The 24,394-nt window shown below is 36.6% G+C and overlaps 1 protein-coding gene across 1 annotated transcript in view; it reads left to right on the forward strand.

Annotated features, from left to right (window-relative positions):
• Positions 1-12,759: 12,759 nt before the first annotated feature.
• LOC131060082 (uncharacterized) overlaps positions 12,760-24,394 on the forward strand; it is a 54,530-nt gene continuing 42,895 nt past the window's right edge. Inside the window, exons 1-6 of the mRNA XM_057993182.2 lie at positions 12,760-12,984; positions 14,566-14,665; positions 15,187-15,330; positions 15,695-15,753; positions 18,491-18,558; positions 18,693-18,744. Coding sequence (XP_057849165.2) covers positions 12,880-12,984; positions 14,566-14,665; positions 15,187-15,330; positions 15,695-15,753; positions 18,491-18,558; positions 18,693-18,744 — 528 coding nt within the window. The 5' untranslated portion in view covers positions 12,760-12,879. The remainder of the gene's footprint in view (positions 12,985-14,565; positions 14,666-15,186; positions 15,331-15,694; positions 15,754-18,490; positions 18,559-18,692; positions 18,745-24,394) is intronic.

Genomic DNA, 24,394 nt, shown 5'->3' on the forward strand with positions numbered 1-24,394 from the left:
AAATAACTAAAATTTAATTATTGTTAACATTATTCTATTTGTATTTTTGCTATGATTAGATTATAAATTAAACTAATATAACAAGTATAAACAATTTTACTATATATTAATTTCATAAAAAAATTATTTCACAAAATAAAAATGAACTAATTGATAAATAATGCTTATTTATAATATATATTTTAATTTTTCTTATAAAAACAAATGAGAGTTTTAAAAAACTATTCAAAAATAAAATTTAAGCAAACCACTTTCACATGTAAGATTTTATTTATAAGTTATATTCTATTTTTTTAAATCTTTTTACCCTTATAAATATTTTTTAAAGTGTATAGGTTAGAAAAATTAAAATTTTATTCATATGTTCTTAATAAAAAAAGTGTCTATCTTAAAAATAAATAATTTTGAAAAATATTATATTGGAATTATAAAAGTGTCTTCCATTTTAAATTTAACCTTGTTACCTTAAAAATACTTAAAACACATAATATGATCAAAATATATTTTAAATTTTGGCTTTTTTTCTTTAAAATTAATTTTATATTTTAAATTTATTATTTTTTGACTCACTTTCTCCTTCCCACCTTTTTCTTAATTTCTAATTATTTTCTTCAACCTTCTTTTTCTTTGCACCTTTTATTTTTTTCAATCTTTCTTTCATTCTCCTTTTATATAGTTATTTTTTTGGGTTGAAATGATGTGTCTTTTAATTATTATTAATTATTATTAGTTCTTGTCATAGACATAGAATATTGGCAAGGCTATTCTTTAACTAGTTATTAATAAAAAACAAATTAACAAATCAAAATTGAGAATTTTTCAACCAAAAAAATTATTAATCTTTATTACAGTATAGATGTAATTTTTTTAATTAAGAATATTTAGAAAACTAATTATTTCAATTAATGGTTCTAAATTTTTTAATTAAGAATATTTAGAAAATTAATTATTTCAATTTAATGGTTCGAAAACTTTAGACGATATGGGAGAACTTTCTATTTTGAATTTTTTTAAAGATTGAGAATGTTTTATGCTTTCTTCCCTTAAAATGTTGGAAACTGAATAATTTTCAATTTTAATGAAAATTATTTTTTTCAAAGAACACTTAAATAATGAGTTTTAATTGTTTGGAAAATATTAATGTTTTTTTCACTGATTTTTTAATACTTAGATACTTATATTTTTTTTAATATTTCATAGTGTTAGAGTTATCATGTATTAGTTAATAATTATTTATTTAATTATTAGTCTATTATACTCTACTCTTAAGCTAAACTTAGGCATTTAATAATTATTCTAATTATTAAATGCACTTTATCCCTTTAGGGTTTCTTTAGGGTTGCATATTCTCCTTTTATAAGGATTGTATTGTACTTTTTACTTTAATTCTCTCTTTGAATGATAATCTTCTTCTTGAGATCCATTATTGCTTTTTGCCTCCATTCTTCTCTTGTGACAGGTATTTTGCTTGCAGTTGTTCTTGGGATCTTTGAAGTTTTATTTGTCAACTTCTTCATGGTATCAGAGCCAACATCTACTGCTACTTGTTCTTGATTTTTCAGAAGATTTTTTGGAGGAGGGTTTCAAGCTTTTTTAGAGTTTTTTTAATTTGGATTTGGGGTGCTCCTTTGTTTCTGGATATTTTGGGCTCAAACGGACCTCACCGTTGAGCTCGGAACACCCCAAAACCCCCCATTTTCATATAAAATTTGTCCAACTTCGACAACTTTGGCTCTTGCAATTTTTTTATTTTGCCTTTATTAGGCACGTTTTTTGAGAAAAAAATAAAAAATATATTTTGGAAAGTTTAACGGCTTGCCCAGGCCAACACAGTCACCATGCGAAACACCATTGTGAAAAAAAAAAAATTTTAACTTTTTTTAAAAAAAGAGGAGCACATTTGGTAGGGGGGTCGACGGCCTCTGCAGGTCCGTACGCCCTGCAACAGATTGTGGACCCAGCCCCACCTGTGCCCCATGCCCCGTGCCTTTGGCTTCATGCCCCGCTTCTGGCCCGCTGGTCGTCGCCCTGCTACTGCCGACCACCGCGCTCCGCCCTGTGGCCACCACTGTTGTCACTTGGCTCCCGCCCTGTGGCCACCTCTGCTACTAGCCACAAACTTATTTTGGTCATCGCCCTGCTCCGCCTCCTAGGAACCGCCCAAGTCGGACACCTCCCTGTTGCTGCCACTGCCCAGGCCCTCACTCGTCGGCCATCGACCACCCTTTTTCGGTGTCAATGCCCTTTTCGGCCTAGGTAATAATTTTTGACAACTTTGATTTTTTCTAGTAACAAAGACTTTTTCAAGCGACTTTTTCCGGCGAAGGTTTTTTCATGTAGTAAGGGGATTTTTCCAGGCATCAGATTTTTTTTCTGACACATTTTTCAGGCGACCTATTTTTTTCCGACAGACAGGGAATATTTCGCTGACATCAACATGATGTTAGCGGTACAGATAGCTTGCATGGCCCCCTGTGACCTTCTTTGTGCCCTAAAAGAGGGGTTTTATTCTTTTGGCCATAACTTGGGCATACGATATTGTTTTTGGGCAAACGAGATATTGTTGGAAATCTTGTTTTGTCTACTTTCCAAATTTGTAGGTTTTATAACTTGGTTTTGCTACTGATACATTCTACAACTATTTAAAGTCATAGGTGTTGTTTTCCGTCTCGAGCTCATATCTTTTCGTCAGTTTCTCTATTTTTTGCGATTCCAACGGCGTTGGGATGGTGTTTTAGAGATCTTCACAACCATCCATGCACTTTTTCCAAATTTTTCTCCAAGTACATTTTATTAAGTTTTTTGTGTTTTCACACTCTGGTGAATTACTTGGACATTTGCGCTCCTAGAAACTTCTCGTTTGGGTGGAATGACTTGTTGTTGGTTGTTCTTCATGTATTTCCAGTATTTTGTCTTTTTTAAGCATTGTATACATCATTTTGTAAGCATTTTCTTTTTTGCAAACGCACTGAGATAAAGTGCCACTATGCCTTGCATGCTTGGGATATTGCACATCATGTGCCTTATTGTACTTGCACTCCATTATAAAGTGTCATGGGGGGGTGTTGATGTTTTCCTTTGTTTTCCATCTACCTTTGTCATGTGAGTGTTCCTTCCACGACATTAGCCTCATGATGTGTGTCAAGTGAGTGTTCCTTCCACAACACTAGCCTTTATATGTGTTTGTAATTTATGTTGCACTCTCGATGTTCCTGGTTCTTCGTCATGCAGTTTTTCTTGGCATTCAGTTTCAGTGTACCTATCACCTCTCCCTTGTTAGCATTATGGTGGGGTTTCTCTTGTTGGTTGTTGGTTCTAATGCTTTCTTGGTTCGTTGGAGTGAGCTATGTATTCAGTATTTGTTCCTATGTACTAGGCAGATGCTGTGGCTGGTTACCTATGCATTTTGGTGAGATGGATCATTTACCATATGGACACTCTTTCATTCCTATTTTTGGAGGCAACCTTCCATCTTTGATTGATCAACTCTTCAAACTTTGGTGTTTTTTGCCATCTGTATTTTCGAGTTCAGTTGTTTGCCTTTGTTTGTCATATGATTCAAGTAGTGTTATTTGAGGGCACTCATGCAGATTACAGTCTTCTCTACCTGATCATCTTCTATTTCAGAGGAGGTCCTTCAGATCGACAGTTATTCTTCGACAGTGTTTGCAGGTTCTTCACGCTGCAGTGATTCTTCTGCTCTTCTTTTGTTCCTATTTTTTGGAACATTCTTGTTTGAAGGCTTCTTCAATCCTTCACTTGTATTCCATCTCTTTTTGGAGTAGAGTTTTTTCCCATTAGGTTTTCTCTATTTATCTACTTTACAAAGATCTTTTGTACTTGGGTATCTCATCAGGCTTTGTTATCGGGACCCAAATTTTCCTTCATCATATAGTTGCATTTTTTGCTTCATGCATTTAGTTTTTTAGCTACTCCCTAAGTTCATCTTGAGGGGGGTGTTATAGTTATCATGTATTAGCTAATAATTATTAGTCTATTATACTCTACGCTTAAGCTCAACTTAGGCATTTAATAATATTGTAGGTATTTCGTTTTATCCCTTTAGGGTTGCACATCTTTAGGGTTGCATATTCTCCTTTTATAAGGATTGTATTGTACTTTTTTATTTTAATTCCCTCTCTGAATGATAATGTTCTTTCCATTTTTCTCTTGTGATAGGTATTTTGCTTGCAGGTGTTCTTGGGATCTCTGAAGTTGTATTTCTCAACTCCTTCACATAGTAAACTATTTTTCAATGGCTTTTTAGATATCATTTTTTATTAGATAAAATAGTTTTTTTTAGATATCATTAATATTTTGAATAATTTAACCTTTAAAGTGTCGTGTAAATGATTTTTGGGTTATTTCATGTGTAAAAAACTGATTTTATATATATATATATAAAATGTTGGAAATTGAATACATAAAAAATGTTATTGATTATTTATTTTGAGAGCTATCTTACCTATTAATTTTTATTTATTATTAGTATTAATTAGTGTGACTTGTATAAAGACAAAAAAATTTTGGTATAAATGTATTTTAAAATAGTTCAAGTTACATATCTTAATATATTTTAAATGTTAAAAATTTATAAAAAATTGGAATTAATTTGAGTTTTATTAGTATGAATAATTCAAAAGTATCTTTATTTAAATATTAAGTAAAAGAATTATATCACAATGGTTAACAAATATGACCTGGTTGACTTCATTAAATATTAAGTAAAACTTGTGGGACTTCAAGAGTACTCTAACAACATGACTGATATGGCTGACTTCATTAATAATAATGAGTTACTTGATCTGGACCTGGTTGGTCAAAGATTCACCTGCTCTAACCGTAAAAAAGGTCAATACCTTACTCAAGTCAGATCGAACCGATTCCTCATCTCTTGCAACTAGGGTATTGGTTTCAATGTGAAGCTTCTAGCTCTTCCTAGAACTGTTTTGGACCACAATCCCCTTCTTCTTGTGTGTCCCCCTCAAAGTGTCAGGAGAGGTTACCCCTTCCACTATGAAGTTATGTGGACCACTCACCTTGAGTTCAAAGATTGTATCAAATGTTGGTGGAGCACTCCTGCCTTTGGCACACCCATATTTCGGGTTGCTTAGAAATTGGACATAATCAGAAGGAATGTACGTGGATGGAACAAAAACACCTTCGAGGATATTTTTGTCCAAAAGGAAATCAACACCAAACTCATGCCCATTCAAGAGTAAATTGACAAAGGGGACCTCCTGGAATCTACACATCAAGATGAGGCGATCTTGAGAGGGAAATGGAAGGAAAACTTAGCTAGGGAGGAGCTATATTGGAAATAGAAATCCAGGATTCAATGGTTAAAGGAAGGGGATAAAAATACTTCCTTCTTTCATAGATCAACTAGTATTCATAGGTGTAGAAACCACATTTCTTGTCTTAAGAATGATCAAAATCAGGATGTCAAGGATGATGTTGGCCTTGGGAACCTAGCTTCTAAATACTTCTCTTCTTTGTTCATGGATGATAGAAAGAATAGGGACCCTATTTTGGATGAGAACCTCCTTCATTACCTACCCCCCCCCCCCACTTACTAAGGAAGATAATGATCTCATTATAACCTCAATTACTGAAGATAAGGTAATGAATGCAATTTTCTCTATGGGAGCTTTCAAAGCTTCGAGCCTTGATGGATTCCCCTTGGCTTTTTTCCAGGATTTATAGGATGTGGTTGGACCTAATGTGATTCTAGCCACCAAGGATTTCTTTAGATCTGTCAAACTGCTCAAAAAGTTTAACAACACTTACATTGCTCTGGTTCCAAATATTCAGGAGCCAACTCTTCTCAGGGAATTTCGACCAATCAGTCTATGTAACACTCTCTACAAGATCTTCACCAAAGTCTTGGTTAACAAGCTTAAACCCTTCTTGGATTCTATGATAAGCCCAAGTTAGAAGGGGTTTGTCTCAGGTCGATAAATTTTGGATGCTGCCATCTCCACTCATGAAATCATACTCTATGGATTGCAACCATAAACCCAGTATGGTTTTGAAACTCGACATCTATAAGGATTATGATAGAGTGAACTAGAGCTACCTTTTTAAAGTTCTTCAAAAGTTTGGTGTAGGGGGAAGTTGCTTAACCTCATCAGAGAATGCATCACTACTGTCAATTACTTTGTTCTCATGAATGGTATCCCCCAGGAACCCTTTGGGGCATTAAGGGGCCTTTGTCAGGGTGATCCTCTATCACCCTACCTTTTCATTATTCTGGCGAAGGTCTTGGCATAAAAATTTAGTTCACTCATCAATAGGGGTGTCCTCATGGGAATTAAACCTGCTTCTACTATTACCCCTACTGTCATGCAATAGTTTGTTGATGTCACTATTCTTTTTGAGATTTCTTCAGTTGTTGAGGCTAAGGGATGGAAGTCCTTCCTCAACCTTTATGTGGATGCCTCGGGTCAACACATTAATTATGATAAAAGCAACATCTATTTCTTTCAAATTGCGGACACACTTCAAACTAAAATTAAGGGGATCATAGGTTGTCAAATTGCCTCCCTTCCTGGCACTTACCTTGAGCTACCGCTTATGGTAAAGGATGTATCCAACTCCTTTTGGGTTTCCATTCTTGAGAAAATCCAAAAGAAACTTGCGGGTTGGAAAGGTAGGTTTCTCAACAGTGTCGGGAAGCTCCAACTGCTGGCCTCTTCCTTGTAGGGCATACCTGTGTACTTCCCCTCCTTTTTAAAATCTCTGCCTCTATGGCTGAAAAGCTAGAAAGAATCCAAATAAATTTCCTTTGGACATGAATGGAAGAGAAAAGAAGGCTTCCACTTGTCAGCTGAGAAAAAATATACTACCCAAAATCCAATGGTGGTTTGGGAATCCACAAAATTACTCACTTCAACAAAGATCTTATGGAAAAAATGGCTTGGAATATTATCCACAAAGATTCGGACTTGGGTCATACTATGAGGGATAAACACCTTGGCCAAGGTAGCTTTCACTTAGCTCTGAATGAGGAAGGACTCCCCAGAGGGTCCAAAATATGGAATAATATTTTTAAATGCAGAGATCTTATCTCCTAGGGCATGAAGTGGCTCATAGGTAATGGCAAAAACATCAGCTTCTAGGAATATTTTTGGGTTGGGGATGAGCCTCTGACTTCCTCCCCCTCCCTCAAAAGGATTAAGGACTTAACTACATAATTCATTAGGGACAAGGTCTACAATTACTTCTCCAACAACACATGGAAGGTTATTTCTGATTGTTGTTTCAATCAACCACTCTTGCTACCTATTGCTATGAAACTTTAGAATTTGCTTGGTATGATAATACTCCCACTCTTTCCTAGGGAGGACAAATCTATTTGGAAATGGAACCCCACAAGGGAGTTCTCTGTTAAAACTGCTTACCACAGCCTGCTTCGGGACCCCAATTCTTTGGTTAGGTGGAATGAAGTTTGAAATCCTCATCTTATTCCTAAGCTTATTTTTTTCTAGTGGACAACTCTTCATAACAAAATTCCCATCCAGGACAACTTGGCTAAGCATAGATTTCAGTTCCTTGATAGATGTATTCTTTACAAAATGGATGAGGAAAATTCCCCCCACCTCTTCCTCCATTGTGCCTTCGCTAAAACCCTCTGGGGTATGGTTTTCCATAAGTTTAATCTTTGCTGGACCATGAATGAAAATTTGTTACGACTATTGCAAGAGAGAGGAGGCCCATCACCAACCCCCTGGTCCACCAACTCTGGAGGCAAATCCCCCCGCACCTCTGTTGGAGTATTTGTAAGGAGAGAAATAATAGGATCTTCAAGGATAAGAAGAAGTTTCATTGAACAACCTGAAGGATTTGTTCAAGATGGGAGTAAAGATCAGGTATGCAAATTGAACAAAGCCTTATATGGTCTGAAACAAGCACCTAGAGCATGGTATGAAAGATTGCACTCTTATTTAATCAAGATTGGTTTTATAAGGATAAGTGAAAACAACAATATGTACATGAAGAAAGATGAGGACAATGGAATACTGATCTCAACCATATTTGTTGATGACATTATATTTTGTGGTGATGAATCCTATGCAAGAACTTTGGAAATGAAATGTGCAAAGAATTTGAGATGTCACTAATCGATGAGATAAAGTATTTTATAGGTTTACAGATATTGCAAATGAAAGATTAGATTTTCATTACTCAATCCAAGTACATAAAGGAAATCTTGAAGAAATTTGGAATGGAGGATTCTAAACTAATAAGTACTCCTATGACTACTAACTGTAAATTATCAAAGAATGATGAATCTGCATCTGTTGATGAGATACTTTACCGATCTATGATTGGAAAATTGCAATATGTTGTGCATAGTAGACCAGGTATAGCACATGCAGTAGGTATTGTAGCAAGATTCTCTGCAAATCCCAAGGAAACCCATATGACAACAATCAAGAGAATTTTCAGATACCTAAGAGGCACTGAAGATTATGGCTTAGTATATGAAAAGAGGAATAATTTTGATTTAAAAGTTTATACTAATGTTGATTGGGCAGACAACATAGATGACAGGAAAAGCACAAGTGGTGGAGCTTTCTTTTTGGGAGAAAGACTAGTAAGTTGGCTTAGCAAGAAACAAGGATGTATTTCTCAATCTACAACAGAAGTTGAATATGTTGCTGCAGCATTGAATTGCACCAATATAGCATGGATCAAACAACTGTTGGAAGGTATAAATGAGAAAGTTATCGAGCTAGTAACTATATTATGTGATAATATTAGTGCCATTAACATTTCAAAGAATCCAGTGATGCACTCTAAGACAAAGCACATATCTATAAAGTATCACTATCTCAGAGAAGAAGTTCAAGAGAAGAAAGTTGTGCTGGAATATATCAGTTCAAAGGAGCAATTAGCAGACATCTTCACAAAGCCACTGCCAAGGGACACTTTTGAGTATCTTAGAAGCAAGTTAGGGGTCCTACCCCTATCTTCTACTCACTGACCGAGTTCGGTGAAAGCATCAATTTGATGAATCTACAGAATATTATGTGTGGATTGATGTTGATTTACGCACTTTAGGAGGTCACCTAAAGTTGTGCAGGAAAAAGTGAATAGAGACAAGTTGATCTGACCGAGACTGAGATGTTACACAACAAGGCAAATCACTTTACAAAGGAAGAAATCGGGATTTAGTTCTTTTACTTTTTGGCATTGTTGTCAAAAGGGGAGAAGACTAAATGGTTGAAAGACTAAATGGTTGACTGCATGGTAAAGCCCTGAATGATGAAAATAAAAGAAGACTAATGACAGGGGGAGTAGATTGCAAAATGGAGAAGACTAAATGCAAGTCAACAGCTCAGAAGCCTAATGAAAATGGAGAAGACTTCATAAGACAATTGATCAAGGATAACAGGAGAAGTCTAACAACAATCTGAATTCGAATCAAATTGAATATCTTGTTGGTTTTGCCATCAATGCCAAAGGGGGAGATTGTTGGCATTACAGTAAGAAAGATTGTTGATATTCAATAAGGATATTGAGAAGGTTGTTGAAGATTATTGATATAACTGAAGAAGGATGATAACTATCTTTATAACATTATTTTGTCATTGATGTCAAGAAATTGATTATCTGATTCAGTATGATGTTGCCATATCTTGAGAAGATTGATTAGAAGAGAATTAAGATGTCGGTAAAAGACACAGAAAGAATGTGATGAATAAAGGGAGGAATAAGTTATTCAATGGGCAACTATTACCGAGTTAGACAATGATGAGATCATGATGTTTAGATTGTTTTGATATCCTACATATGTTGTTGATTATAAGGTTAATACTATACTATGCAACCGAGCAAAGAACCTAGTCGGTAAACCCTAAGGTTATCGATATCGGTTAATGAAGGCGAAATGTCTACTGAGTAAAGTTTAGTATTTACTTAGTTGCAACTGAGTTATGACAGTGCGCATGGGATGGATAAAAGCATTATTTAATAAAGGACAATGATTAGCTGGAAATGTATAAATGATTGGTATGCCGTGCATGAAGTTTGTTAAGGATCTATGGCAAAGGAAAACCGGCAAGAAGATCTACAACGCAGATTGAACCGCAATAACCTTATGCAAGTTCCAAGATAGGAATGCAAGTCCCGAGGTAAGGTAAAACATTTTCAGATCGGAAGGATACATTGAACCTGGTCAAGTTTGAAGATCTGATGGTTAAGATTGATCATGGGAAATGTGATCGAGGAGATTTAGTGGTTAGCAATTGTTTATAAATAAGGAATTGCTAATAAACAATGTATGCGGGCAAGTGTATGCACAGGGATGCTACATAGTGATTACCGAGCACAGAAGCTTGAAGACCTGTTTGAATAACAGAGTAGAGAGCCCAACAGAGGGACAAGATAAGTCCTATGACTAGATTGTTTTGAACAAATAAGAATATGCTTTAACATTTTAGATGTGAAGTTGCAGATAGATTTTTATTACTGTTATTTTGTAAGTGACAGAAAATCTCTTAACCGAGTGGACTTAAAAGTCTTATATGTAAACCCTCTAGCAAGTTAACATTCTAATTGAGTGTTTGAAATCCTTTGACAAGGTCACTTCTAACAAAGTAAAGATCCTAACAGATCTGAGGGAAATCCCTTAACCGAGTCACATCCAACAATGTGTTTGTAATCTTTAACAAGATTTGCTTTTAACCGAGCATACTCTAGAAGAGTATATTTCTTAGTGGGTCCGAAATCCCACAGTGGTTTTTCCCTATTTGGGTTTCCATGTTGAATATGGTGTTATGAGTGTCATTATGATTATGTGTTCATAAGTTTGCATGTTTAGCAGTTTTTGGTTAAGTTGCTGAAGTATAATTTACCGAGGTTGAATCTGTTGATTTTATGGAAGTTTAAGTTTGTATGATTCACCCCCCCCTCCCCCCTCTCATCTTGTTAGTTATTGGCATCTGTACTTTACATTTAGTATCAGAACTAACAACCTATTGGCCAAATCAACTTGGTGGACCAATGAAATAATGAAGATGGTGGACCTAGACACTTCTGGAGCTCAGACTATGAATGTTGCTAGGGATGATGTGGCTAAGGACACGATGACTAACAGGGGTGCTGAAGAGAAAAGTGGGGATGTGAGTTTGCACAATCAGGTAGAGAAGAAGGATGTTCATAGGGATGAGGTAGGGGTTCCTAAGGGGAACCCTACCATGGGATAGATACAGTACACGAGCAATGAAGTCCGAGAGCTTTTGAACCGTATTGATAACCTGGGTCCAATCCTGGAGGCCAAGGCTCTTCAAGGGGAGATTATGGAGATCAAGCACAGGTTGGATGTTCGTGACAAGCAGATGGTTAGCATAAACAAGTTCTACTTGTAGGTTCTGCACAGCTCGACATTGACTCTCTCCCTCCTGCGGGAATGTACTGCGGTGGATGAAGCTGATAAGGAAGCGACCAAGGAGATTTACAAATTCCTGGATGATGATTGGAACAAAGTCATTGATATGACTAGGGTCCGCAAGTTGGCCCCATTGGTCTTTTTTCTGGTCTGATGGTTTTTGATTTTTAAAAGACTACTTTTAGTGTTGTTATGGTGTTGTTGATAGTTCTTTCCATGTAAAGGGTCAACGCCTTGGTTTCTGCTGCTTTTTCAATCAAAAATAAATATGACCTAGGTCAAACAATAGTGAATGATCAATAAATTTAAATAATAGTTGCAAAGTTACAATATAGATGAAGAATATTGTAAATAAATTGAAATTGACATGCAAGTAAACTTGGTGTAAAAGTGTAAAAGTAAATGTTCATGTAGAAATGAAAATTAAACAAAATCTAGACCATTAAGCACTATTAAACCTCCAAATTTTTGGAAAAAATCAACTCCACTGCTTATTTCGACCTAGAAAGACAGAAAAGACCTACCACTAACCTTAATAATCTTATATTGGATACGTGTAGTTTATTTTACAACGATATTCACCAAAAACTTTTCAAACCCTCATCAATACCACCATAACCATAACATAACAATTTTCTACCTTTCTGTTGGCTTTTGCATTTTAAAAGCCAAGACACAAAGACACTAGCAACGCATGCAAACTTTTCTAACATTTATGTTGTAATCTTTGCCTACATCTTTAAAAAATATATAGCATGTTGGTTATACATATCTATTATTTGATATCCAATACTATTATAACAAAATAGTCGTCAACATTTGACAGGTATCCAATATTATTATAACAAAATAGTTGACAACATTTTGCTGCAAGGTGTGCACCCTTGGTCCCCTTGTGTTGTGCAGCGCAATGCAAGGGTTTGTGACATGGCTTAACCGCCTCCTGTGGATTCTATAAGTCTAGTGGTTGTATCAGGCATTAACAGGTCGATCTTTTGGTGCAACAACAACCACACTCGTAACAAGTTGTATCAGAGCTTGGTCACAGATTCAAACCCCTTGCTTGTGCTGGGGGGATTGTTGCAAGGTGTGCACCCTTGGTCTCTTTGTGTTGTGCAACACAACGCTTGTGTTTGTGACATGGCTTAACTGCCTCCTGTAAATTCTATTAGTCTAGTGGTTGTATTGGGCATTAACATGTCAATCTTTTAGTGCACCAAAAAAATTACAATAATATTAAAGAAAATAAAATAATTCCAATTGAAATTATCTATAATAATTCTATACTAATAATTTTACAAAATAACTTTCATTTATCATAAATTTGACAATAATACTAATTATTTTACAAAATAACTTTCATTTAAACATATTACAAATTCAGAACACCCGACAGGAACCGGAGGCAATTGCAACCAGGTTTCAATTCGTTTGAATTTTGCGGCTGCAGAAAGGTAGAGGAATAGCAGTGCGAGAATAAAATAATGTTGAGCCTGAGCAAGAAATCCTTTCTGGGGAGGACGGCTAAATTAAAATATCTACACTCTCTTCCTCGAACGATTTCAGTCGTTTTTTTTTCCAATTCAACTGTAAGTTGCATTACATTCATTTTACACACATAAGGATAATCCGAGATAAAGGGAATTGGTTCTAGGGCACTAAACCCTAAATGATTCCAGAGGATTTCCTGTTTTCTTTTGGTAGGCTTGTTTTTCATATTTTTGGAACGATATCATTCTGTGATGAATCAAGGAGCCAAAGGAATTATTCACCACTATATATGCCATAATTTTTTTAAGGCTGATTGGCTAATTTTTCGGAGAGATTTAAAAAAATTCTATTTTCAAAAAGTTAAAACATATTTTCCTTTCATCGGAGGACAAACATACAGTTAGAAGGGTGCAGTTTCCTTCAGCTCACCGTCAAGGACTGAGGGGTTTTATTCTGTTAGATTCTCCCCATGCTATCCCCAAAATGCAGGAATTTTTTATGCTTTCCCTGAAATTTGTCCCCGTGTCTCCATGTACACCCGGTCCTGGAAATGGATCAACGTTGAAAATCAGCTGTAATCTAACTTTATAGTTCAATCACAGATTAACCATTTTCATAAATATCTAAATAAAATTTACTATCAATAGGCAATATAGACATTTGTCCACACGAGATCATTCATTCGACTAGAACTCGGAATGACAATCAGCACTAAACAAAATGAATTGCATTGCTATCAACAATGATTCATTACGTTCACATGATATTAATGGCGGTGTATATAATACAAAGGATACTTGACCTGAGAAACACGAAACGTTTTCTAGACTGTTTTTAAATGCCCCGATAATTGTGCAACACACATCAAAATTAAACCTACAAAAGCTCTGAGCCCCCTCTTTCCCTTAAGTAATACATTGTAATGATCATGTTAAACAATCAGGTGCTATATTCGTTAATGGGATTTCTACATTTCAAATATCTATTAATTGAATATACAACCATGCAGATATATATTTTTTTCTCTTAATCAAACATATAGTTCAGTTTTCTTTGCTACTTCATCCTTCTATTGAATGTACAATATGCATTGTGCTTTAATTCCACAAGCTTTTAAAAATCTAATCATCAGACAAATACTCATTGCTGTCATATGACCTTAAGTTCTTGATTCTTTTGTCACATTGGTTTGCTGCCATGGCTTTAAATTTCTTAGATAAATTACAAGTTTCTGATATATCCTTCATAAAGGATACATGTGACTATGTAGAAATATCAATCCAACCCCACAAATTTGCTCCTCTGAGAGATTGTGTAGGCATGGGACTTTTTTGACATTGCCTACCATATCTGGGTTTGTTCTAGCTGTAATTGCTCCATATTTAGTCATGTAATAATTGGAGTACTTTTTAAGCTAAGGTTGCTGTACCTTTGACACCATAAAATGTTTAAATTTTTTTATGGATCATCAATGGCTGCAAAGATCTTGTTCATCTCCCACCAAGGAAGTAGGAAATATGTGTATACATGCCCACTTGCACACATGTACACACATACACAAAACATATTTTATTTCTGGAAATGAAACAATGCTGCTTGCTGCTTATAGATAAATAAATTATTTGCCTGCAATTTTTATGGTGGCGGAGGTGTGATGCTTGTGACTTGATCTGATTTAGGAAGATTCAAAACAGACAGATACAGCTCAAGGTAGAAAAGAATATGATATTGCTATTGTAGGAGGAGGAATGGTGGGGGCTGCAGTTGGTTGTGGTCTCGGTATGTGTTCAATTGCTTTAAGTTTTGCCTTATAATTCACGTAGCTATTTCCAACAAATGTTTTATATGAGATCTAGGTTATAACTGGCCTTTTTATGTATGATTATGCTTTGTCCCTTTTCAAGCAGCATCTTGAGTTGTTTAATAACAGTCACAAATTAAAGTGAAGGAAAAGAAGAAGCATGCAAAGCAAAAGGAAAAAGCTAAAAACATGGAGTAGGATCATTGTTCTGTATAAATGTGTGTGAGAGGGCTAATGTGTGCATGCTTTCAGGTTTCTGTGTGTATGTATAGTATGTCTGTTGGTTGCAAATATTTTAAAACTGCTTCTTTGTCTTTTTGGATCCTTTAGCTTTCCGAGTTGTTCTTTTCTGTATGATATAATTGATACTTTAATGTAACATACCGAGACACCTTTTCATGCAGGCTTATTGGTTTAATCAACAAATTACATGTTCAACTAATTGTTTGATGCTCTTTGAAATTAAAAATAGATAACCCTTTCTTATTGTCTTTTGCAGCAAGCTTGCCCCTGACAAAAGCATTAAAAATAGCTATTATTGATAGCAACCCGACCTTAGGAGTGAAGAAAATCTTCCCCAAAGATGACATCCCTGATCCAAGGGTCAGTACAATCACTCCAGCAACAGTTTCCTTTTTTAAAGGTAAGAGGGCTAGTGCATAATTAAATGACAGATTAGTAGCAGACATGTAGAGAACATATTAAAATAGTCCTCGTAACTACTGTTGTAAGACTGTCTTTTTCCTTATAGTATTTCACAACCATGCTAGTTTTCTATGAATCATTGAATAGCTCTCAACGCCATAGGCCTTTACCTTCATTGACTACCTCCCAATAAGATATTCATTTGCCTTCTACATCCATGATCTTTCCTTGTCCTTTTGCAGCAACCTTCTTCTTATCTGGATCATTTGTTTGTTGTTGATAAATGAGGATAACAAGAAGCAATTGAAACTAGATAGGAGCAATGTATGACACTCTTTTGATTTTTAATGGTCACTATACAGATATTGGAGCATGGGAGCATGTGCAAGAATGCAGACATGCACCATTTGATAAAATGCAGGTGCTGATCTCTTTCCTTGGTGTATGTTATCTCCAATTTGTGGAGCTGATGATGCTATTTGAGAATTTGAACATTTTGACTGTGTCTTTTATAGGCTGCTTAACATTTCTTCCAAAACACTTCCTTAATGATTTAAAAATTTTTATTGTTATTTTTCTGTAAAATTGTGTGGTCTGGTTCTGGGGAGTGAGAAAATTTTGTGGCATTCCTGTTGTGCTCATCTTGCATGCCGGTCTTCTCAGGGCATTTGACTGTCACTGTATTTTTTTTTATTACACTTGAAAATTTTCTTGCTGCCTTTTCACAAATGTATGTCTTTTTTGTCTAAGAACAAAATCCATAAATACTCCACAAAAAATATAACTATCTTTTTCAGTACGTTTATACTTCTGCTAATCAATTAGTATTATTAAAAGCACTTTGGGGAAGATCACCTGAATTTACCTTTATACTGTGATCTGAGAAATATACTATAAATTTATCTGTTTTCTTGAATAGATGGAAATTCAACTTTCTTAAAATCTCTAAAAGCCAGTGATTGCTTAATTCTACGAAACTGTTCTGCTATGTGCTTATTATGCAGTTTCGTTAGTTTGTAGTTCTAAGTTTAGTTCTCTTTCAGTTTTTTCTTTGTTAGATTTTAGTGGCATAATTCAGTTTAATGTAGTTTATTGCGTAATTTGTAATATGTAACTCTTTTCTAAAGTCCTTTGTATTTATGCAAGGCCATGTGCTTCACAGGACTATATATATTATATAACACTAAAAGTGCAGTCTGTCTTTCTTATAGGAAATAAATTGTGAATTCATTCTCACTTTTACTTATTGAGAATGCTGAAGTATCATGTACAACAACAACAAACAAAAACATATATCCTTTCTTATTATCATGATCATCTAATAGTCCGCCTCCTTTTTATCCAACCCATCTAAATAAGAAAGTTTATGGTGAGCACCCACTGTAATGAGTTGGGAACACTGAAGCTCACCTCACCTGCCAACACATACATGAATGCATTCCAAGTGTTCAGAATAGCTTGCTTAAGCACAGCTTCTGTCTCCATTCTAAAAGCCAAATTCATTTTTGAGAGTCCTTTTAGTGGTTTCATTTTCTACTAAGCTGTTAATAAAAGAGTTTTTTACTGTTTTCTACATTTTAAAATCTGTATCTTACATCTACTCCAATTACATTGGTGATTGACAATATTGCAACTATTATTTTCTACTAGAAGAAATTTAAGGGATTCTGTAAATACACTTCTATGCATACTTAACGTGCCTGACCATTGTGGCTTGGAAGTTTGCCTATTGGCATAACCATTGCACCTTTACATTGTGCAATTGCTTGTTATTATATTGTGGGTTCCACATATGGATCTATGAGTTTGGTATCTATCATTGAAGAAAACACTGGCACAAACAAAATATTTTTGATTTGTTGCAAGGCCTTTTAAATGGTTTGAAAATGGGAAAACCTCTATTCCATGTTCAAATTAGGAAACAAAATATCCAAAATATTCAGACTAGAGTTGCAAGGAAATGGCTACAATATCTGATATAGATATAGATATAGGGTACAAATGACAAAATTTTAGAACTCCCTAATATAGATATGGTTAGATAAGGCATTTATAAAAATATATAAATTTATCTTGATATTTATATATTGAAAGGCATGTGACTTAAAGTTAAATTTTTTTAAATATATTGTTTTTTCTTTTAATTTTATTTTATAATATTTTTTTAAAGCTATATGTATGTAGGTATGTTTATACATGCATATGCATATATGATATACAATATACATATATACACATATACATGTAAATATATAGACACACACATGCACACACACATGTATGTGTGTGTGGATAGATTGATATTTCAATTTTTGAATCTTTGGATGACCCTAAATTGGATATGGCTCAAAACAACATGATACCATATATGGACATGTCATGGGCGACTAGGATATGGGTTCATATATGTGTATGGTATTTATGTTGTATTGGGGTATATCATATTTATATCTGTATCCAATATGTGGATAAATGTATCTGGGCAGGGGAGGGGAAGAGTCTTGCAACCATGATTTGGACCTGTCAATGGCTTCTTACGTTTTAGCATTGCATATTTTATATCGCACCTCACAAAATCTTTCCAGGGGTATTTCCCTTCCATGCTTTTAGGATTCATTTCATCGCTAATATGTTGTCTAGGATTCTCAAATCCTTCAAGCTCAATCTTCCCATGTTTCTTGGTGTTTTACATATACTTTTGTTTCATTTCATGTCTCTTTTTACTCCCTTCCTTCTGGCAAGTTTTTTACATTCTCATGCATTTGATTAAAGTAAAGATAAACACACATCCAATCCGAGGATAAATACATATGTTGGAGGAGAAGAGATTTGACAAATGTGGAATCTCCTTGCCAAGGATAACAAGTGACCCTCCCATTTCTCAATTTTCCTAATAATGTTTTCGACAGCACATCTTCATATGTCTTTGAAAGAGGGCCCAGGAGTGAATTGGATCCCCGAATATATCACAATTCTTTTGTGTCAATGCCAATGCAAATACACATTTCACTTGAATGTTTCATTTTTCTCAGGACTTGTTAATACTTAATAAGCTTCATTACATTTTATCTGAACTTGGAAGATTTCTGTTTTCAACTTTAGGAGAAATTCTAAGGCATTTCCACCTTTTTCCTAAGTGGTTTATGTAGTTGTTGTAGGTATGGGACTACACTGGTTGGGGTTACACACGATATAATGCTAGAGATGTAGGAAAGCAAGTTTTGGGGTAAATATGCTCATTGTTTTGTGAATTTCAATCATTTTTGTATTTTTTGCTTTGTTAAGTGAAACATTAAGATACTCTGATTTTGCAATCATATGTAATCTGATTTTGCAATCATATGAATTTGTTTTTTGCAGATATGTGGTGGAGAACAAAGTACTACACAATGCACTTCTGTTATGTCTACAGGTTTGAATTTTCTTTCAATGAAGTTAATTCATCATACATTTATTATTTCATGGTAGGGTTGTCATATCACTATTTAGAATTAGGAATGTGATTATGTGCAAAAATCATACATTGGAGATATATATATTTTTAATAGAGGTAAACAGTTAGAAGTACGATCAAACTCAAAAGTTGTTGACCAATACTATTTAGGAGCAGTTAAATGAAATTTCAATAGAAAAATGGTTTAGGTTTTTAATAGATCTGCAATCTCTCAATGTGAGATAAGTATACAATTTTCCATGAATAAATGCTCGTGAAAATCAGATTCACTAGTAAAATACTTCATTCACATTAACTGAAGAAAAAATACAATATCTATAAGTTACACAAATAATGTAGGTATTTAATGTCACCTACTACCTACAATTGTAGACATTAATGAAGTCTAACAATCTAAGTTGACCATTAACAATATAAGGAATTATTATTCTAACCTCCTCCCTTAATGGTCAATCTATCAAAAACACCAAGTTGCCCCTTGAATTTTACAAACTTATCCGGGCTCAGAGACTTGGTGAGAATATCCGCAGTCTGATCCGCTGTCAGAACATACTGCAACTGAATTGATCCGTCTTCTACCAGCTTGCGGATGTAATGACAATAAAGCTCGACATGCTTGGTACGTTCGTGGAAGACTGTCTTTTTGGCCAGTTTGAGCACTCTTTGATTATCAGGATACAAGGGAGAAGGACCTGCTTGCGGCATCTGCATGTCAGAAAGCATCCTTCGAAGCCAAACCGCCTCACATGCAGCCTTGACTGTTCCCCGGTATTCAGCTTCGGTCGAGGAAAGAGCCACGACCTGTTGCTTCTTGCTGATCCAAGTGACGACACCAGTACCCAAATTGAATACGTACCTAGAAGTGGATTTTCTGTCATCCACTGATCCTGCCCAATCTGAGTCAGTATAACCAATCAGCTTTGGATCATTACCCCTGCTATATAGAATGCCATAGTCGAAAGTGCCTTTCACATATCGCAGTATTCGCTTCGCTGCAATCCAATGATCAGCTTTTGGGGCTGTCATGAAGCGAGAAATGTAGCTGACAGCAAAACAAATGTCAGGTCTAGTGGCAGCGAGGTAGATGAGGCTGCCTACTAGTTGCTTGAATTTGGTTTCATCTATTGCAGGTGAATCAGACTTGGCTGCTAACTTAAGCCCTTTCTCCATTGGCGTGGAAGCAGGTTTACAATCCTGCTTTCGAAACTTCTCAAGCAAATTGTGGGCATACTTGGACTGTGAAATAAAGATACTGTCATCAGTCTGCCACACTTCGACACCTAAGCAATAATGGAGAAGCCCCAAATCTGTCATGTCAAAAGCTTGGCACAAGTCCCGTTTGATGGCTGTAATCAAATGTGCTGAATTGCCAGTAATGATCAAGTCATCCACGTAGACAACAAGAAAAAGGATATCATCACTGGAGTTTGACACACAGATTAGTGTCAGAGGGACTGCGCTGAAGACCATGTTCAACCAAATACTGATCAATCTTGAAATACCAAGCCCGAGGGGCTTGCTTCAGGCCATATAGGGCTTTTACCAATCTGCAAACTTGATGTTCCTTACCAGGAACCTTGAAGCCAGGAGGTTGAGTCATATAAACTTCTTCTTGCAACTCACCATTGAGAAATGCGCCTTAACGTCCATCTGGTGAAGTTTCCATCCAAACCAAAGATCGGAAAATCGCCTTGGACTCGCCAAACTTGGCGAGTTCGAGTACGAGACATGCCCCCCGAGTCTGGTGAGCTCGGACTCAGACTTGTCCGAGTCTAGAGGGTGAACTCGCCAGACTCGCCGAGTTGGTGATTTTGGCATAAACTCACCAAACTTGGCGAGTCCCGTGCTTGGGACTCAGCCGGCGGCAAGGCCCAAAAAAGGCCAAAAAAAATGCATTTTAAAAAGTTTTTTTAAATGAATAATCTCGTCTTTGTTCACTACAACCTCCGCTTGAGAATGAGAAAAAATAGGGTTACAACATGTCAGCCAATAGAAAAATAACGCCTGATGCCTTTACTAAATAATAAAAGTCTTTTTGGCCTTGCAGGGCGCTGCCCCTCAACCCCGCCTTGTATTGACCCCGCAAGGGGCGATGCCCCTTGACCCCACCTTGGGGGCGCTGCCCCCAAACCCCGTTGAAAAACATGGGGGGAAACTGCGTCGATAGAAGTAGGGAAAATTTAACCTCCGAGTCTGACATTGATTGGATCGACCAGGTAGATATCGGCGTTGAGGCTGTAGCCATGGCAGAAGAGGAGCAGAGACAAGAGATACTGATAGTGACATAGATGTACCTGATGTTGGTGAGCATGGCATGGTGTCACAGGGAGTGACTATGGCTGCCAAATCATCCAGGACCTACCTTAAACGCCTTTGCAGGGGGCTAGGGCGAGAGGGTGCATGCTCCTCTGAGCCATAGGTTTGTAGTTGTATTTACCTTTGGTATTTGTGTGGAACATTTGATGACATGGTTTTTTTATTCCATGAGTTTTGTAATATTGTATACATTTGACAATATTTATATATTTATGTTTGTTATTTCCTTCAGCTACAATTTGTGTTTATGCTTATGTGATTGATGTATACTTGTGTATGTAATCAAATGAGCCGAGTTTGATGATGCTATTGTGTCTTTAAGGTGTATTCAATAAAGGGTGCATGAAACAAGTTTTAAATCTTTAAAAATCTCTAAATTTTTTGAGTTTTTCACTTAACCGAGTCCAGCCGAGTCTAAAGCCAAGTCTGACTCCGAGTCTCGAGTCCGATTCGGCCTTGTCGAGTCCGAGTCCCGTTTCTTTGATCCAAACTAAGTTGCAATTGCGAGAAGAAGACGAATGGTACTCATCTTGGCAGTAGGAGCAAAAGTCTCCTTGTAGTCAATGCTCTCCCGCTGTGTAAAACCGCGAGCAACCAATCTGGCCTTCGACTTATCCAAAGTACCATCTGCATGATACTTGACTTTGTAATCCCATTTGCAGCTGATAGGTTTCTTCCCAGGAGGCAAATCAGAAAGAACCCAAGTGTTATTTTTCAGAAGACTATGGAATTCCGTCACCATAGCCTTTTCTCAATCAGGAATGCCTTTAGCCTTGGAATATGTTTGGAGCTCATGGATGTTGGCCATAAGGGCAAAGTTGACTGTATTTTGCTGCTTTCTCTTGCGTTGAACTGATCTATCCTCAAGAAGCTCATCATCACGAAGATCTCCTATTGTCTTGGCCCACTATTTAGGGCGGAGGGTAGAAGTACCAACATTTGGCATTGGAGGAACAACATCCCTTAGAGTTTCCGGAACAAAGTCATCTGGATGTGAATCCTGTGAAAAATCAGATGGTGTTGGATCTGTAGATTTCTCATCTTCAGAGTCAGAATGCTCTGAAGCCCTCCCATCATGGGAACCAAGAGGAAGACGAACACTAACATCAGGAGTCGCAAGACTAGGAGTAGTAGAAGGCGTAAATGGACCAGTAGTCTCATCAACCACAACATCATGACTGAAAATGAGATGATCCGTCTCCACATCAATCAACCTGTAGGCCTTGTGGTTGTCGTTGTAAACTGGTAAACATAAGTGTTTGGCTCTTTGAATCCAGCTTAGCATGCTTAGCGTTTGGAATCCATACATGAGCGGTAGAACCAAAGACTTTCAAATGACCAACTTTAGGCTTGCGTCTTGACCAGGGTTCTTCAGGAGTCATTTTCTTAACGACATGTGTAGGTGACCGATTCAGGAGATATATTGCAATGTAAAATGCTCCAGCCCAATATTTCTTAGGAACATTGCAATGCTCTATCATAGAATGAGCCATTTCAGTAATGGTGCGATTCCTACGTTCAACAACACCATTCTGCTGAGGGGTGTATGGTGTGGTGAGTTGGCGCTTAATGCCATGTGTAGCACAAAATGCAGAGAAGTCATTGGAACAGAACTCCCCCCCATTATCTGACCTTAGAGTGACAATTTGAGAACTAGATTCTTTCTCAGCTAAGGCCTTAAACTGCTGAAATGTATTGAACACATCTGATTTGTTTTTCAGAAAATACACCCACATTTTCCTATTGAAATCATCAACACATAATAAGTACTTGCAACCAGTAATAGATGGAGTGTTCATTGGCCCACATACATCAGCGTGAACCAATTGAAGGACCTTGGAGGATCGCCAAGAATCACCATCCGAGAATGGTGTTTGATGCTGCTTCCCAGCTTGATAGGCTGCACAAACTCCATGATTTTTAGGTTAGATCTCAGGTAAACCAGCAACCAAACTCTCCCGATATAACTAAGAGAGATAGTGCATGTTTAAGTGCCCATAACGTTGATGCCAAAGTGTTCTGATGGATGTACTCCGAGCAACCAAAGCGTGTTCCTGAGAATCACCGGAATCAACAAGTCTATATAAACCATGATCCTCGAGTCCCATAGCGATTGTAGTACAAGTCTCCCTATCAACAATGTTGCAGATGGACAAATTGAAGACAACATCTAATTGAGGAGAATGCCTCATGATCTGACTGATGGAGAGGAGATTATGTTCCATGCTTGGAACATAGTAGACATCAAGAAAATTTAAATTTCTACCTCCTGAGCGAATTTGGATAGTGCCCTTACCAGCAACTGTGTACTCTTCGCCTCCAAAGACGACTGAATCTAAGAATGGTTCAAATTTCGTGAACCAATCCCGACGATGAGTAAAATGCTGCGAAGCCCCTGAATCAATATACCAGGCAGAAGAGTGTACTGGATCTGTTGTTCTCTTGGTCATAAAAGCATAGAAAGCAGATTCTTTCTGCTCAGAGTGTTCGACGACATTTGCTTTCTGTTGAGACCCTCCTTGCTTCTTCTGTTCAGAAGCCAAACGAATTCGACACTCGGCCTTCATGTGACCAAACTTATGACAATAATTGCACTGAACGTTCTTCTTCTTCTTGCTGTCTAGAGAAGAACCAGAGCCTTTCAGCTGAGAAGATTGAACCTTCCCTTTGTCCTTAGCAGAATATTTGGTAGAGAATGCTTGCTCGGTGGAGGTGGAACTAATACTACTTCCAAACTGCTGGCGCCATTGATCTTGTTGTAAAAGCTTGTTACAAAGATCGGAAAACTTCAAATCGACGTCAGTGGAAGTGATATTGAATGTTTCGATGAAATGCTCATAAGATTTGGGCAAACTCTTCAGAGTGATGACGACCATGTCCTCTTCCTCCATTGTGCGACCAATCGCCTCAAGTTGGTCACGGATGTCCTTGATCTTTGTCAAGTGATCCTCCAAAGGTGTCCTTTCGTCCATAATAATTGAAAAGAGCATGTTCTTCAGAAAGAATGCTCGACTCTTGTCAGAGGTTTCATGGAGACTCATCAAATGATCCCATATCTCCTTTGCTGTTTTGCCGGATGGTACTTGAGGTAGTTGCTTATCGGTGACAGAGAGTTTGATGAACATGACTGCTTCCCGATTGCGCTCATCCCATTTGTCCTGATCTTTTTCGGTAGTGGTTGGACGTTGAGACGTGCCCAAAACAATTGCATCAAGACATTGGTACTAAAAAATGGTTAGCATATGTTGTTTCCAAGTGTTGTAGTTGCGGCCGTTGAACTTCTGGCTACTTT

Source organism: Cryptomeria japonica, chromosome 1, assembly GCF_030272615.1.
Source record: "Cryptomeria japonica chromosome 1, Sugi_1.0, whole genome shotgun sequence".
Classification (NCBI taxonomy): Eukaryota; Viridiplantae; Streptophyta; class Pinopsida; order Cupressales; family Cupressaceae; genus Cryptomeria; species Cryptomeria japonica.